Source organism: Mustela putorius, unplaced genomic scaffold (assembly GCF_011764305.1).
Source record: "Mustela putorius furo isolate JIRA1106 unplaced genomic scaffold, ASM1176430v1.1 tig00000407_pilon_pilon_pilon, whole genome shotgun sequence".
NCBI lineage: Eukaryota > Metazoa > Chordata > Mammalia > Carnivora > Mustelidae > Mustela > Mustela putorius.
The window spans coordinates 9,894,555-9,909,087 of record NW_025421373.1 but is presented as its reverse complement, the minus strand read 5'-3'; the positions used below and the strand labels follow the sequence as shown (position 1 = coordinate 9,909,087).

General features: G+C 41.4%; 1 protein-coding gene across 1 annotated transcript in view; it reads right to left on the bottom strand.

Moving 5' to 3' along the window:
- Positions 1-8,174, bottom strand: part of SLC1A3 (solute carrier family 1 member 3) — a 76,561-nt gene extending 68,387 nt beyond the window's left edge. Inside the window, exons 1-2 of the mRNA XM_004738004.3 lie at positions 8,032-8,174; positions 6,163-6,434 (exon numbers count right to left, since the gene is read on the bottom strand). Coding sequence (XP_004738061.1) covers positions 6,163-6,343 — 181 coding nt within the window. The 5' untranslated portion in view covers positions 6,344-6,434; positions 8,032-8,174. The remainder of the gene's footprint in view (positions 1-6,162; positions 6,435-8,031) is intronic.
- Between the last annotated feature and the right edge of the window lie 6,359 nt (positions 8,175-14,533).

Genomic DNA, 14,533 nt, shown 5'->3' with positions numbered 1-14,533 from the left:
ACGCAAGCAAAAAATGAGGGGTCTATAGTTTCTATGGATATTCCACCTGCCCAGCCCTCAAGGAAATTATTAAAGGTTACATGGTTGTAAGTGGTGGGACTGGAATATAAATCTTGGCAGAGAGGTGTTACAGTTATTCTATTTTACATGGAAGGAGGCTCAGTTCCACAACTGAGGACATAAACCTAAACTGTCAGACTCCAGATGCCACAGCTCTGATCCACTCCCTGACACCGTCCTGGACGACACCCCCACGACAGGAGGCAGCTCCCTGAAACGCTATTCGAGAATGAAATTGAGGGCCAGGATCCACGTGGGCCGTGAGCACATGTCAGGTATTTATTATTGCTGTCCCTGACCATTTTTTTTCCTGTATTTCTCCTCCCTGGAGGAGAAAACAACGCAGAAGAAAATCACTAGTCCCTACACTCTACCTTGGTGTCCCTTCTCCAGAGCAGGGCATGGTGGATCCATGGCTTCTCAGTTCATGAGGCCTAACCCCTTCCCTCCCAGCCCTCTGGCCCCAGGAGCTGAGCTCTACAGCACCAGCGGACGGCCTACCCCAGAAGCACCCGCTCTCTCTTCTCATTTCCGGGGAGTGTTGAAGAAACCACAAATCCCAGCCTGGAAATCTTTCACCATTCTTTGGACTGTTCAACTGTGTGGAGATGCCTGTCTCTTGGTAAGCAGAGAGGCTACCCACATGGGGGCCACATGGGGCCCGCACCCTTAACTCTGGCCATCGGCCCCTTTGGTCCCATTTCGCATCATTTCAGGGTGGCCTGGCCGCTGATGGCTAACCACATCACTAAAGCTGTCTGACTGAACTAACTGACTCGGCTAGATAATGTGTATGTGCGCAAGGCACACAGTACCATTATGGCATTTCTGGGAGATTCACAGAGAAGCGCCCTGGAGTTAACAGGGTTCTGAGAAGAGTCTCACTTACAGAGTAGCTTAAGCAGGAGCACAACCTGCTTCACGATCATCATTCGTTTAAAGCTCAAAGACAGAACCTACTAGAAGACAGACCCTGGTTCAGTCTCCATATCAAAATACCTCCAAAATTTCCCTGCAGAGCGAGCCTGTTGAACTCTACCTCTGCTGGGGCATTCGCATCTTAAAATCAACACGTCACCCTTCCCATTCTTGCCACGGTCTTCTTCCTGTATTCTACCCCCACTGGTAGCACTGGCACCCGCAGTCACCAAGTCAGAAACGGGAGCAGCGGCCTGCTGTCCCGCTCTTTCGCTAATGCTCAGGAGCAGGCCGCCACTGAACGCAGGGCTGCCTCGGGCACTGCGGTCCCAATGTCACCCCTCCTTTCCCTCACTCTTGTCCTTGGGTCAGAACACACCCTTAGCTAACTGATGTCATAGGAAGGGACATGACCCGAGGGCAGGGACCAGCTCTGGGAAGAGTGGATAAGAGTCTAAACGGAGGACCACAATTGGTCGATTTGAGTCCCAGTCAATATGCATCAGTAGCAGGAGAAGTTTCTGAGCCGCTTCCTTATCTGGGACAGGAGAATAAGAATACCTCCCTCCCGGGCTTGTTCTGAGAATTAAACTGAGCTCCTGTGTGAACAATACTTACAACAGTGCTTGGCACACGGTGTAAGGGTCTGCGATGCCTATAATAGGTGTAATGGTAGATGAGGAGACCGAGGCTCAGAGCAGCTCAACACCTGCTCTAGGATCATACAGCTATTAAATCGTACAGCTGGCATATCTTTCATCAAAAGCCACACCCACACTCTTTCCCACCACAGGATACATCTAGGACCCACGTGTTTCTTTCTTTCTTTCTTTCTTTTTTTTTTTTTTTTAAGATTTTATTCATTTATTTGAAATAGAGAGTGAGAGAGAGTGCATGAGTTGGGGGGCAGGTGGAGAGGAGAGAGAGAAGCAGGCACCCTGCTGAGCAACCATCTCAGGACCCTGGGACCAGGACCCGAGCCAAAGGCATACGCTTAACTGGTTGAGCCACCCAGGTGCCCACCCCCCGACATGGGTGTTAATAAGAAAGCAGAACCTCTAAAGCAACAACACAAAAACAATATATTACATGGAACAATATGGATAATATGATCTCACTTAAAAAATGTTTAGAGATTTAAAAATTTAAATTTTTAAATTTAAATTTTAAAACTCCCTGTTACTACCTCTGAACCTTGTCCATTCCTTTGTCATCTCATTTTATCCATCTCTCCTACTAAAAGACCTAAGGGCAGAGACTCCCCAAGGCATAGCATAGGCCAGATACCCAATATTCAGTATTTGTTAAATTGCTGAATAGCCCTGAAACTTTAAACAAAACCACACATTTATTTAGCAGACAAAAGATAAGAGTATACAATACACAAATGTGGCAAAAGCATTCAAATCATACAAGCACTTATTTAGAGGAAAGTAATATTCCTTCTATTCCATTACCAAACACCCAGCTCCCACATCTCAGAGGCAGCCACATGGCCGGTTTCTTGTATATCCTTCAGCGATATCACTGACGTCACTGAATTCTAGTGCAACTGACATTCATTGCTGAAGAGTATTAGGGAATGGTGGGAAATGCTTTATACACATTGAGTCAGTATGTTTTCTTTTCTGAAAAATCACCAATTTTTCTCCAACCCATATAAAGGACAACCCAAACGAAAAAGGTGTGTGTGTGTGTGTGTGTGTGTGTGTGTGAGAGAGAGAGAGAGAGAGAGACAAACCACAGAGAAAGGTGCTAGTTTCTGTGTTCGGGAATTCCCTCAAGTAAAACCACCCTCCAAGTCTATGCGATGCTGTTTAATTTCCTTCCCCTTGCAGCTGGTCTTATGACCCATTTCTGCAAAAATTTTTAGCCTGAGATTTCATTTTTTACTGTGCTATTCGTTCCCTGGACATGGAAAGATGGGCATTCTGTGTGACTTGAGCACAACAAAGGACTTTCCCTTTTTTTTAGTGAGGTGTCTGAAGCCACTCTCATCCCACTTACCACAGTATGAAATGAGAAAGTGCTTCCTGGAGAGAGAAAGATAGTAACCACTCTCGTCAGTGTGGTTTTTGTCAGACAGATGTCTGCAACAGCCCTAGGAGACACTTTATCTAATGCTTTAATAATGAACCCTCTTAAAGGGACTTAGCACTTGGCAATGCCTTCTCTTAGGTTGCTAATTTGTGCCCTGTTACGTTGCTCTGTAAGAGCATGGCACATTCAGACTTTGACATCACTTAGAAATGACATTAGACAGTAGGTCTTTTTTTTTTTTTTTTTTAAATTAAAAATGATTCAAACCTAAGAATTTGGTTCTTCTCATCTCCTCTTTGGGGAAAATAACTTTTCTTCTTCCTTGCTAGCATCTACCCAGTTTTTTTCCTATTGCTGCAGCAAACAGATTACAGAGTTGAAGTCCAGACATGTTCTTTTTATTCTTTTAGGGCTGATGTAGACATGGTACCCAGGGACAAGCTAAATGGTGCCTTTGTTTCCACTGGGCCCTCAATGGAAGACACACCAAGAGATAACCCAAGGAGTCTTCCTTCTTTCCTTAGTCTGTTTGCTACTAAGTTGTCTATTTGCCTTTCCAAGTCTTTGGTGTAGACTCAGTGGTCTCTCTGACTGTCAATGAGCTCTTTTTATGTGCTTCTTTGTTTGTGCCTTCTTGTTACTTCTACCTCTTCAGTTTCCATTAGTAAAGCCAACCATGAGGACATCCTGCCAAGTTATCTACCCTGGCCCAGCCAACTCATTGCGGTTCTCACAAATGTTAGGTCCTCACTGGGCTAGGAAAGGATCCCAGAACTAGTAGAGAAAATGGACTATTAAATCCTGGCATTATCTTCCTACTATTAGAGATTTGTCTTTGTAATCGCTTAGGAAATTGCTTCTCCACCAGTCTGCCTCCCATGTGCGGGTTTTATTACTTTCCCTTCCTCTATTCTTTAACTGAAACATTCCTGTTCTAGAAATCGAACTCTTGTGTTTAGAACGCCGTTTTGAACAAGTGTTTCTGCATCTTTTCCGAACATACTTCAGTATTGCTGAGCTCTGTTATTAAGGGTGTAGGATTGCAGGATAAATGAGTATTTTTGTTCAATGAACGAGAGGGATGCGGCTTAATCATGTATAGGAGAATTATAAGTTTTCTGCGGATTTAACTGGGTAAATCATATAATATAGTAAATGACAATGGTATGGGAATGCATCTAGCATTGTTTGCTAATTGCCCTCTACGAAGACTTCGCAATGTTTCTCTTCCGGCATCTCTCACAAAACACCAACTAGTTCACAGAACAGGAAGGCAGGATGGCTGGCCTGGATAGCCTGAGCCTGACTTTCAGCTCTAGCATTTACTATCTGCATGACTATGGGCAAGTTGCTTGATCTCTCCAGGCTCATTATTCTCATCTATAAAACAAAGACCATACTAATCATACCCACCTGCTCACTCACAGACTTGTTTGAGGATTAAGTAAGCTAATACAGGCAAAACACCTAGAAAGTGGTTGGAATAATATATAAACATTTGCTATTATTATTTGGCAGCTACTGTTTGGCTTGATGACTATCATTCAACCATTTAACATTTATCATTCAACCATTAACCATTTAACTTCCAAGACAATGACACCGGGCTGAAATACTTTCCCCAGGAATGTGCTTAAATCTGGGAATCTGGGGCACCTGGATGGCTCAGTCGGTTAAACATCTGCCTTTGGCTTAGGTCATGATCCCAGGGTCCTGGGATAGGGCCTTGAGTCTGCGCTTTCTGCTCAGTGGGGAGCCTGCTTCTCCCTCTGCTCCTCTCCCCGCTTGTGCTCTCTCTCTCTCAAATAAATATATAAAATCTTAAAATAAAACAATACAAAACAAAACCCACAACAAACCTGGGAACCTACTAAAGCAAGCCATTGCTTCCCTGAGTCAATCAGGACCTTTTCTCTTTGAACATCTCCAAAATTAGTTGAACGGTCATTAATCCCCAACAATTACTAAAAGGAGCCAAAGAAGCTGAAATGGAATATATCTAAAGTCTTGTGACAAACTATTCCTCTGTTGTCTTCCTGTTTGTCCAATTTAAGAATCCTAATTTTGGGGATAAAGTTCTACTTATTTTTACATGCTACAAAACTTTCTTAGTTTTTATTGTCATTACCTCTTTATATTTGATGGAGATCTTGGCAAACTCCAAGGTAGAGATTAAAACTGTACACAATCCCCCTTTCTCCTTTTGGGCCACATAGTAGAAATTTATGTTAGATAGTTTTTACAAAAATGGCATTGGTTTATGTATTTACCAGCCTAGGGATTTCTATATTGGTTCAGTCAAAGAGTCCAAGTAAGTTGTTTCTTTAGTTCTATCTTAGGATCGATGCCACCATAAGCAATAAGTGATAATTTCAGATATCAATAAGTCAAACAGAACAATGTTTTATTAGTACAGACTGCTGTCAACAATGCTACATTTGTGAGAGGCTGAAAAGTTTCAGAAAAGGGATGGCTATTTATGGCAAGATACGAATGAAAACGATCTGAGTCAAGATTTTTCTCAATTTACTCTTTCCAGTCACTGGATGGGGGAGTGCAAACACGGAAGGGACTCAGCCTCTACCTCTAGGCACAATACTCAGCTTCAAGTTAGCACCAGTTAGAAGAGAATTACTCTTAGGAACCCGTACCTCATTTTGGGTGTACTAATTGTATAAATTAGTTTGAAACTAATTTTAAACTAATGAAACTAATGTGAAACTAAACTAAACTAAACTAATGTGAAAGTGACATCATAGAATGATTACATTGTGGCCAAATCTAGCATGCCTGCTTGTTTTGTTATTTAACTGCTCAGGCCTAATGATTAAATTATCACTCTTTCATCCTTACACGAAATGGGAAAACATTTGTTTCCCTTCTCCACACAATCGATTGATTTGCATAATGCCTAATGATGCTTCTTTCAGATTCCCATGTGTTTACCATACATTGCTCTAAACATGCCAACAGACTGTCATTTAATGGGAGGAAAAAAAAAAGTCTTCCAGTTCAGACGCAAGCCTAGACTATTATTTTGAATACCTACAATCAGTCCATCTGATAATATGCTCAGGTAGCCAGATGCCCCAGAGAAACGAGATCCTTTTCTTTTTTTTTTTTCTTGGTTATCAAATAACTTACCCACAATGACTGCAGTGACAGTGAGCAGCACAAAAGCATTCCGAAATAGGTAACTTTTAACATCCTCCTTTGTGATGTTCTGCACTTTCCTTTTGGCCAAGAGTGTGCGCTTACGAACCCCTCGCTGGAAGCTCTCCATTCTGCCTCCCAGCCTGGGCTCTTCTCCATTGCTTTTAGTCATATTTTACTTCTCTAGGAGAGACTCTTCTTTACACTTCAGTGTTTCGGAATCACGCCCGGAAAGTCAGACCTCTTTGGTGTTAAGAACACAACTAGAACCAGAAGAGAAGAGACAAGAGTTACAGCCTGCAGGGTGAGAAATCAGTGCGGCCCCACACAGGGCAAGCTGATGGTACACTGCATCATCTAAGAGGAATCAAAGGCTAGAGAGAGCCACAATGCCAGGTTGCAGGGCTGGGATATGCATATTTCACTGGACCACGTGTGAGAAATATGTGTAAGTTCAGAATATACAAGCAATTAAACAAACAAACAAAAAGAAGATAGGAGAATTGTGTGTTCTATTAAAAAAAAAAAAATCAGCCCTTCCCATTCCAAGGAGGCTATAAAAGGGTTCATCAGATCCCTGAGTGTGACTGAGCGGTCCCCATTCCTCTTCTCCCCCCAAACTAGTCAAGTGCTTTTTGCACAATGTTCACCCTCAATAAATGTCTAATTGAATTGAATGCACAGGAAGCACTCAATAATTACTTGATGGCTTGTGTCCTGTACATGGTGAAGGCATAACCAGGTCAATAAAATGAATGAAAATATTGATATTTCACCGTCAGAGCTTTCTGTTATATATAATAAAGTAATGCTTTTCCTCATTAAGGAAAAAACAGAATATATGCACAGGCCTTCAGAAATATATTTGACAATTTTACAGGGTCATTTTTAAATTGTTTTTCCCTGAAATAAGCAAAGATCACGGAGCCCGTCTATGCATGATCTGAAATCGTCATTCATTTTCTTTTTTATTACAAGCAGAAAGTAGTATCTGTCTTTGTGGCAATCATATCTGCAGTTTCCTGAGGAAACCATCAGCGACTTCTGGGTATTTCAAAATTTAGGATTTCTACAACAGAGGAGATGAATCCAATTTTCATGCCAAACATTACAGCATGTGGTTTCTAGTTTCTTTAAAGTGCTCCTAGGTTATTCAAATATATCTAAGTCCATCTCTCCTGGGTGGAAATCAGTTGTTTTGAAGAAATCAAAGGGTTCCTCCTGTTTCCTAAGATTTGTGATCCATAATCTTTCCCGTGATCAATCCGAGTAAAAATCAGTGGTGCCTGTGGACGTGTGTCTAAGTCAACGCCAGCAGCCAGCGTGTGGGGCTGTGGGGGAGGTCACTGGGAAGCTCTAGCAGACTCCTCCGAAGCCTTTGGCAAATCCAAGTGTGGAAAAAAAGACTCGCCTGAACAGTTCTGACATTTTAACAAAATTGCAGGTTGGGGGTCACTGATCATACAACCCGCAGCTTGCTTGAGATTTCACAGCAGATTAGAAGTTTAGGGAGAAGGGAAGGAGGGGTGGCCAGATTTTTTTTTTTTTCCTCTTTTCACTCATCTCTGGTTCCCTTTCCAGTCATTTTTGAAGCAGACCAGCTCAGCCTTGATTTTTTCTTTTTTTCCTAGCTCCGGAACCACACTCTACCCCCAATCCGGCCCGAATGACTCAACCTCAAATTCGGAGGGGACACGGCACAGACATCACGCGCTCCTTACATTAAAGGACCAACGTGGACTTTATCTACCAAAATGGCTAGTTGCTGACTCTCGCTACTCCGCCTGCGAAAGGAAATGCACCGGCGGGGAAGGGCAGCGAGGAGCGAAGCCCGGCAGGAACGCGGGGCGTCAGACTTACCTTTCCTGGTTTTGTAGCGCGGAAGGGACCGCGGGCGGCAGTGACCCGGAGGATCCTGCAGCGGGTCCGGCGGAGCAGCGAGCGCCGGGAGCAGGGCAGACACGCGCTCTGGGGCTGCGAGTTACTATCAGCGCAACTTAAGAAAAGGGGAGGAGTCTGCGCCCGGGAGAGGGGGAGTGGGGAGAAATGAAAACACCGCCGCGAAGGAGGGGAGCAAAGCCGAGGCTTCTGGAATATTGATTAATTTTGGCTCACCAGAGGCATGCTTGCTGGCTTTGTTTTGCTTCTTAGACCACTTCACGCTTTGTCAGTTCACTTTCATTAGGAATGCAAAACCGGGAAGCATGGCAAAATAAAGCTCATACACGCTCAGAAAGCTGGAAGTCTTGATTAGAACGTTCCAAAGGAGACTTTGCTAAGACCACATGTAATTATCCCACATTAGTGCAGGTTTCCTCCCCTGAAGGAAGCATGGGAGTGTGTGCTCTTTTGCCTGGTTGTACAGCTAGTATAAAGAGCCCTTCTTTTTAGAATTGGGAGAAATAAATGACGTTTCTTGGGAAGACCCAGAGCTTGACAAGCATGGAGAGAGAGAAATGCTTCCTACAACTCTGCAAACTTGCCTAAAGTTACTCAAAACACAAGATGAGGCATGTCCCTATGTTAGCAGTTTAAACTCTTCTTATAACAAATCTAATTTAGCTCCAGCTGCCTGAATTACAAAGTCTAGAAAGGTAAGAAACGCACAGAGACCAGGATCTTTGCTGAGCTATAAAGTAAAAAGCATTTTAAGACCAGGAGCCTAAATGCACACTGGAAGTTTTGTGATTTCAAAAGATAAGTTGCTTTACAGATAGATGCTTCAGTATTAAAGGATGCTCAGTGTCTCCTCCCCAAAAAGCACCCCTCCCCATTGGTTCTAGGAATTGAAAATTCTCATTGCACTTTTAGCCCACTTCTTAAAAAGGAAAATAGGTAGTGGAAATAGATTTTTTAAAATGAAAAAAAAAAAAAAAAGTTTTTTAAACCCTGACTCAGCTCCAAAACTTAGAACTTGTTTAGCATGAAGCACAAAGTTTGAAACAAAAACCCATACCAAAAATTACAGCCAGAGTTCTGTATTCCTCATCATTAAATCTCGTATTCTCCATGCAAAATCTGCTTAGTTCTTGTGTCTGTCATCCGACAGGAAGGTGTGTTTTTTCCCCTCATTAGCAAACCCAGGGAGAGTCTAATGATAATGTCTCCTGTCAGCTTCATCCCTTGTGTGTATGCCCTTCCGAACTGGTTGGGAAGCACTGGCCAATCGCGTAAATGATTTAAAATTACAAATGAGCATCATTTGTTTAACAAATCATAATGACTTTTAAACTTGGCATAATTTTAAGGGTTTATTGAAAATATATAGTCTGGACAGTCCCAGCCCTCAGGGATCTTCCACTTCCTATGATCTCCTAGGTCACTTAGCATCTGGGCCACATTGTTTAACACTTAATTACACCCTGTCTTCTGCTAATCCTGTCTTTTTAAAACCATTTTAAGCTTTGGCTTCTCAACTGAATTATAAGTTCTTTGAGGGCGAGAACCAGTCCTATGCCTCATATGTAGGAAACATTAAATAGCTCTTATAAATGGATGACATAGTGTAACAGTATGAAACAAAATGCTTTTCAACCCTCTGTGTTAAAACAAAATTATTGGAAAAAAAAAAACAAAATTATTGGTTTTTATGGTGTGCTTCTGGCCTAGGTGCATGGAGCAGATGTCGTTTCTTAACACCATGAATACATTCAAAAGCACTTATTTACTGCCCTAAGTCCTATCTGAGCTATGGGTTTAAGACTAATTTGTCCATATTTCTTGTGGAAGTGACACGTATTTTAAGAGAGCTTAAGAGAGAAATCTTTAAATGATTTTAAATGGAGCTCCAAGCCAAGTGGCATTTCCGTTTTTAAATTCTGTTTTTTTTTTTTTCATAGACAAGAAAAAGGACTAGAAAAAACACACTTTGGTTTGCGTAGAGATGAGAAGGCCCTACTGCCCTTTCTTTTTTCCTTTTTTCTAATCCCTAAGGCTTGGTTAAAAACCATTTCATTATTTTAGTTTGCGCAGACATTATTGGAGTCTGGTGTCCCCTTGAGAAGGGAAGTAATTCACCACTGAAAGTTTTGTTGGCTGTAATAAAAATCGAATGACTAAATGAGATGCAAAGAGTTCATCTGAATTACAAGGTTTTAGTCTGGGGGGAACTATTGGGAATTACTTCTTTTAAGCACCACTTTCTCTTTAGGAAAGCTGTTAACTGTAATGCCCTTGGGGCAGCCTAGGTTTACTCAACACACATTTCTACTTACCTTTTCCCTTACTTCATAAATAAGACCCTTAAGTGTCAAAACATTTTTTCCTTTATAGAAATATGAAATAAGTGAAAGATCAAGAAATTATGAACAAGTCTCTATAGGCCAGATTTCATTTAAAGCTACTCTGGGTAGGAGTCACCGAGCCAGGGAATCATATTAATTCTGGTGTTCCAGAGTGGAAAAAAAAATCTCATGGGACAAAACACTGCTTCTTTTGAAAAATCTTCCAAGAATCTTCTGTGAACATTCTATGCCATACGTACATTCTTTTTTATTTTTTTGAGGAAAAAAATGTCACTGTAACAACCACCAAGTCTAACGTATTTTAAATGGACTGTTTCCATTCATTGGTCTGAAGTATGAAGGTTCATGATTAACGAGTAAGTGCTGTTAACATAGTACAGAACAATCAAATTTCAGCACTCAAGATAAGGGCATTCTGGAATGAGAAGAAGAAAATGGATTAGAAAATATTTCTAACCTTTACCAAATGTTTTCTACTTTTATTTTTAATTACATGTTTCACGAGAGAGTTTGTCATTCTTTATTCAAATAGCTTATGTTTTAGGATCTCCTATAATTGGGAATTATAGAATGTGAAGACATGAGCGGGAACTGATTTAACCTGGGCAGAAATGCTAGAGCTGTAGTTAGAGTAGAAGTAGAACTTGTGATAGGTGGTCTTTCATTTTATCTTGAATTTTTTCTTTCTAAGACTTGAAGGTAAAAAGCAAAACAACAACAACAAAAAAATCCGTGGTGAATTCTGGTTAGTGGGAATTTTTAACTCGATTGGACTTAATTTAAACCTAGACGAAGCCTGAAAAATCCAGCTCTAGGAATGGATTATAATTAACCTTTTCCATAATCATTCATTCACTCATTCATTCAACAAACCTTGAGAAATTGTTGTGCTGCAAATGCAGTCCCTTTCCTCAAGGAGCCCACGAACACACAACTGTAACTATTATGCAGTGGGCAAGGGGAGAACCCCAAGGGAGTTATGGGAACTGTGTGTAAGGGCCTGTTTACCAGGACTCTGATGGAGCTGTGCCTGGCTTCACATTGACAGAGGATCCGAAACACCAAATTAAAGAACTTGAACTCTACTCCCCGGTAAGACAGAGGCACAAGATTTAAGTGCAGGAGTGATTTTAAATTTGGGGTTGATGCAAATCCTTGAAGTGAAGAAGACTTGAGTTAGGAAGTTGAGGGGAAGAGAAGCATTTACCAATTTGGGAGAGTTCACACCCACGTTAAAAATATAGACCATCTCACAATATTGAGGCTCTTCAAGGGATAGACTGGCATTGAGTGAGACCTCTTGCATTAGACGAGGTGTGTACTCCCCACACTCCTGGCCTGCCCACTTTAGTTTTAGTTTCCTTTTATATACTCTCGTGTTTTGACCTTTGGAAGTGGTTTGAGCAATGGCAGAAGGCTAGAGAATCCCAACGTAAGGGGGAAGAAGAAAAAGGGGAGTCCTCTAAGAGATTCATTCCTCGTGAGAAATCATACCAACCATTTGATCACAGGTTAGCTAAGAATTGGATATAATGGTGGTTTAAAGAAATGGAATACATTTTCTTCATACTAAAACTAAAGATGATCCACGTTTTAGTGATGATTTCACAATTGCTGTTGCTATTAATGGTGACATATTGTGAAATGGCTTTTTTCCCAGTTTCTCCCAGTTGCCAAACTTCTGAAGGACCAGAATCTCGTTTTAGTTGAGAAAAATCATGTAAGTTAATTGGAATTACAGCTTTCGGCTGAGGGCTAGCAATAATAGCGAACGTTTATATAGTGCTTCTTAGTTATATATAAGGACTTCTACGTGTGTTATCTAATTAAATCTTTGTGACAGTGCTTTAAGGTACATTCTATTATTACTAGTCCTGTATATCCAGATGTTGATATGGAGTTTCCTAGGGATTAAGCAGTATGCCCAGGATTACAGTCAGTGAGTGACAAGAGTTCACAACAATTCCGAGAACTTCAGTCTCTTGGGGTGCCCAGCTAGCTTAGTTGGTAGAACATGCAACTCTTGACCTTGCGGTTGTGAGTTTGAGCCCATGTTGGGTGTGAAGCCTACTTTAAAAAAATAAATAAAATATTTTTAAAAAGAAAAAAAAAGAACTTTAGTTTCTCACTTTTTTTTTTTTTTTTCCCAAAAGAAGTCCCTGGTAGCTTGTATGAGAGATAGATAGAAAAGAAAGTAAAAGACATTAAAAGGAAGGCCTACCACCTGTTATTTCTTCTGGAAAGTTAATCTAAAAACCTCCTCCTCCTCCACGTCCTCTTCATGTTCCTTCTCATCCTCCAATCCCTGACAGGGATTGATTGTACCTCTGATCTGCTCCCAGGGCTCCCTGGGCTTACCTCTCTAGAGTGATTACCATTCTGTTCTGCAACTTTCCCTTTCTAGACTGTGGGCTCTTTGAGAGCAGAGTCTATGTATACCGCATACTCAGTAATCAGCACAGAAGGTCTTCAGTGAAGAGTTGCTGCATGAAGGAATGGACAACATGGCCACACATTTAAGAGATTACATTGATCCTTCTATAATCCTAAGACTTGGAGAAAGGACATTAATAAACATCAAACTTTAAAAATGGGAGGGGGGAGCCAATCAATTTCTTTTTCAGTCCTGACAATATGAAATAGACCCAAGCGGGGCTGCTCTAACTAGATGGGTGGGAGGTGGATGTCATGGTCTATTTCAGTGTTTCCCTTTTTCTTCCTCAGGTAGGCCCTGAGGCACCTCATCGATCCAAGGATTCCATCCATCGTCCTTGAAAACAAGGATGAATGATGAAGTCAGGTTGGCCTCTGCTGTCGCTCCTTGGGGCTAGGTCCAGGTTTAGATCTTGGGTCCCCCGCTCTTGCTCCCATGTGTTTTCAGTCAATAAACCACATGTTTTTCCCTTCCCAGTTTTGAATGTCATCTGCAGGATGAGGTTGGCCTACATTATTTTTCTCAAGTTGCTTCCCCTATTAACATTCTATGATTCTAGATCGTGTCATGCCAATAATGGGCTTGGCTTATCCACTTCTGCCTATTCAGTTAAAGACACAAATTTTTATATGCTTTCAATGATTAATGGCTTCTCATTAGATTTCTCTGCCACAAATTAAACACAAACACATAAACAGTCCCCCAAGGAAACTCATTGAAGGGCATGGATTTTATGAAGCGCAGCGATGACATGAATCTTTTATAACTGTTTGCTGGTATAGAATCATAATTACAGCAATCAAGAGAGATACACATCTTTTGTAGGGAAAAAAAAGTAATTATAATTTAAAAGCACACAGCTTAAAGTTGCCATCACAAAAACGACTATTATAGCAACTATTTCGCATTTGGACATTTTTTTGGCAGGAGGTCTGGGCATTGTTTATTGTGAGTCAGAAACAGGCACTGAGAAAATATGCAAATTTTTTAAGCAAGAGAAAATGCAGCTTTGAGTTGAGAAAACAGGGTGAATGGTGGAAACTGTCTGGGCCTTGAACACAAATCAACCTTAGCTGCTGAAATCATTTTTGGTCATTGGATGCTGTTATAGCAATCTGGGGTAAGGTCAGAGTAAAGTTGTTTTATGCTTTAAAACATACATTCAAGATTAGTGCTGTGTGCCTGGGTCAACGTCTATCTTCTGCTAATGTCGTGTCAATGAATTGATTCTGAGTAGAAAGACCAGGGAAGAAAGCCACCAGAATGCTCATGGATCCTGTGTTCCACGGCCGGGCAGGGGAACTGTTGTCACCTGGTGAGGGGTCCACCTGTGGGTCGCAGAAGAGGCAAAGGCAAGTCTCCTTCTTCCCCCAGCTGCTTCCCCACACAAGATCACACATGCTGAAGTGAAATGAACTGAGGGTGTTCATGTCAAACTGAGTTTGTTCTTGTCATCAGGTCTCAGTTGTGGAAAGGTGTTTCTATTAGAACTGCATTAGGTCTGGTCAATTCTTTAAAAAAAACCCTGAAAAACAAAAAACCAAACCAAAACAAAAAACCCTTAATATCAATAGGTGAAATGAAGGGAGATAATATGACATTGGAGAAAAATACACTAAAACTGGGGTGGGAGTGTGTGAACCTTGGCAAATATCTGAAAGGTCAGATAAGGGCTGGGTTTCAA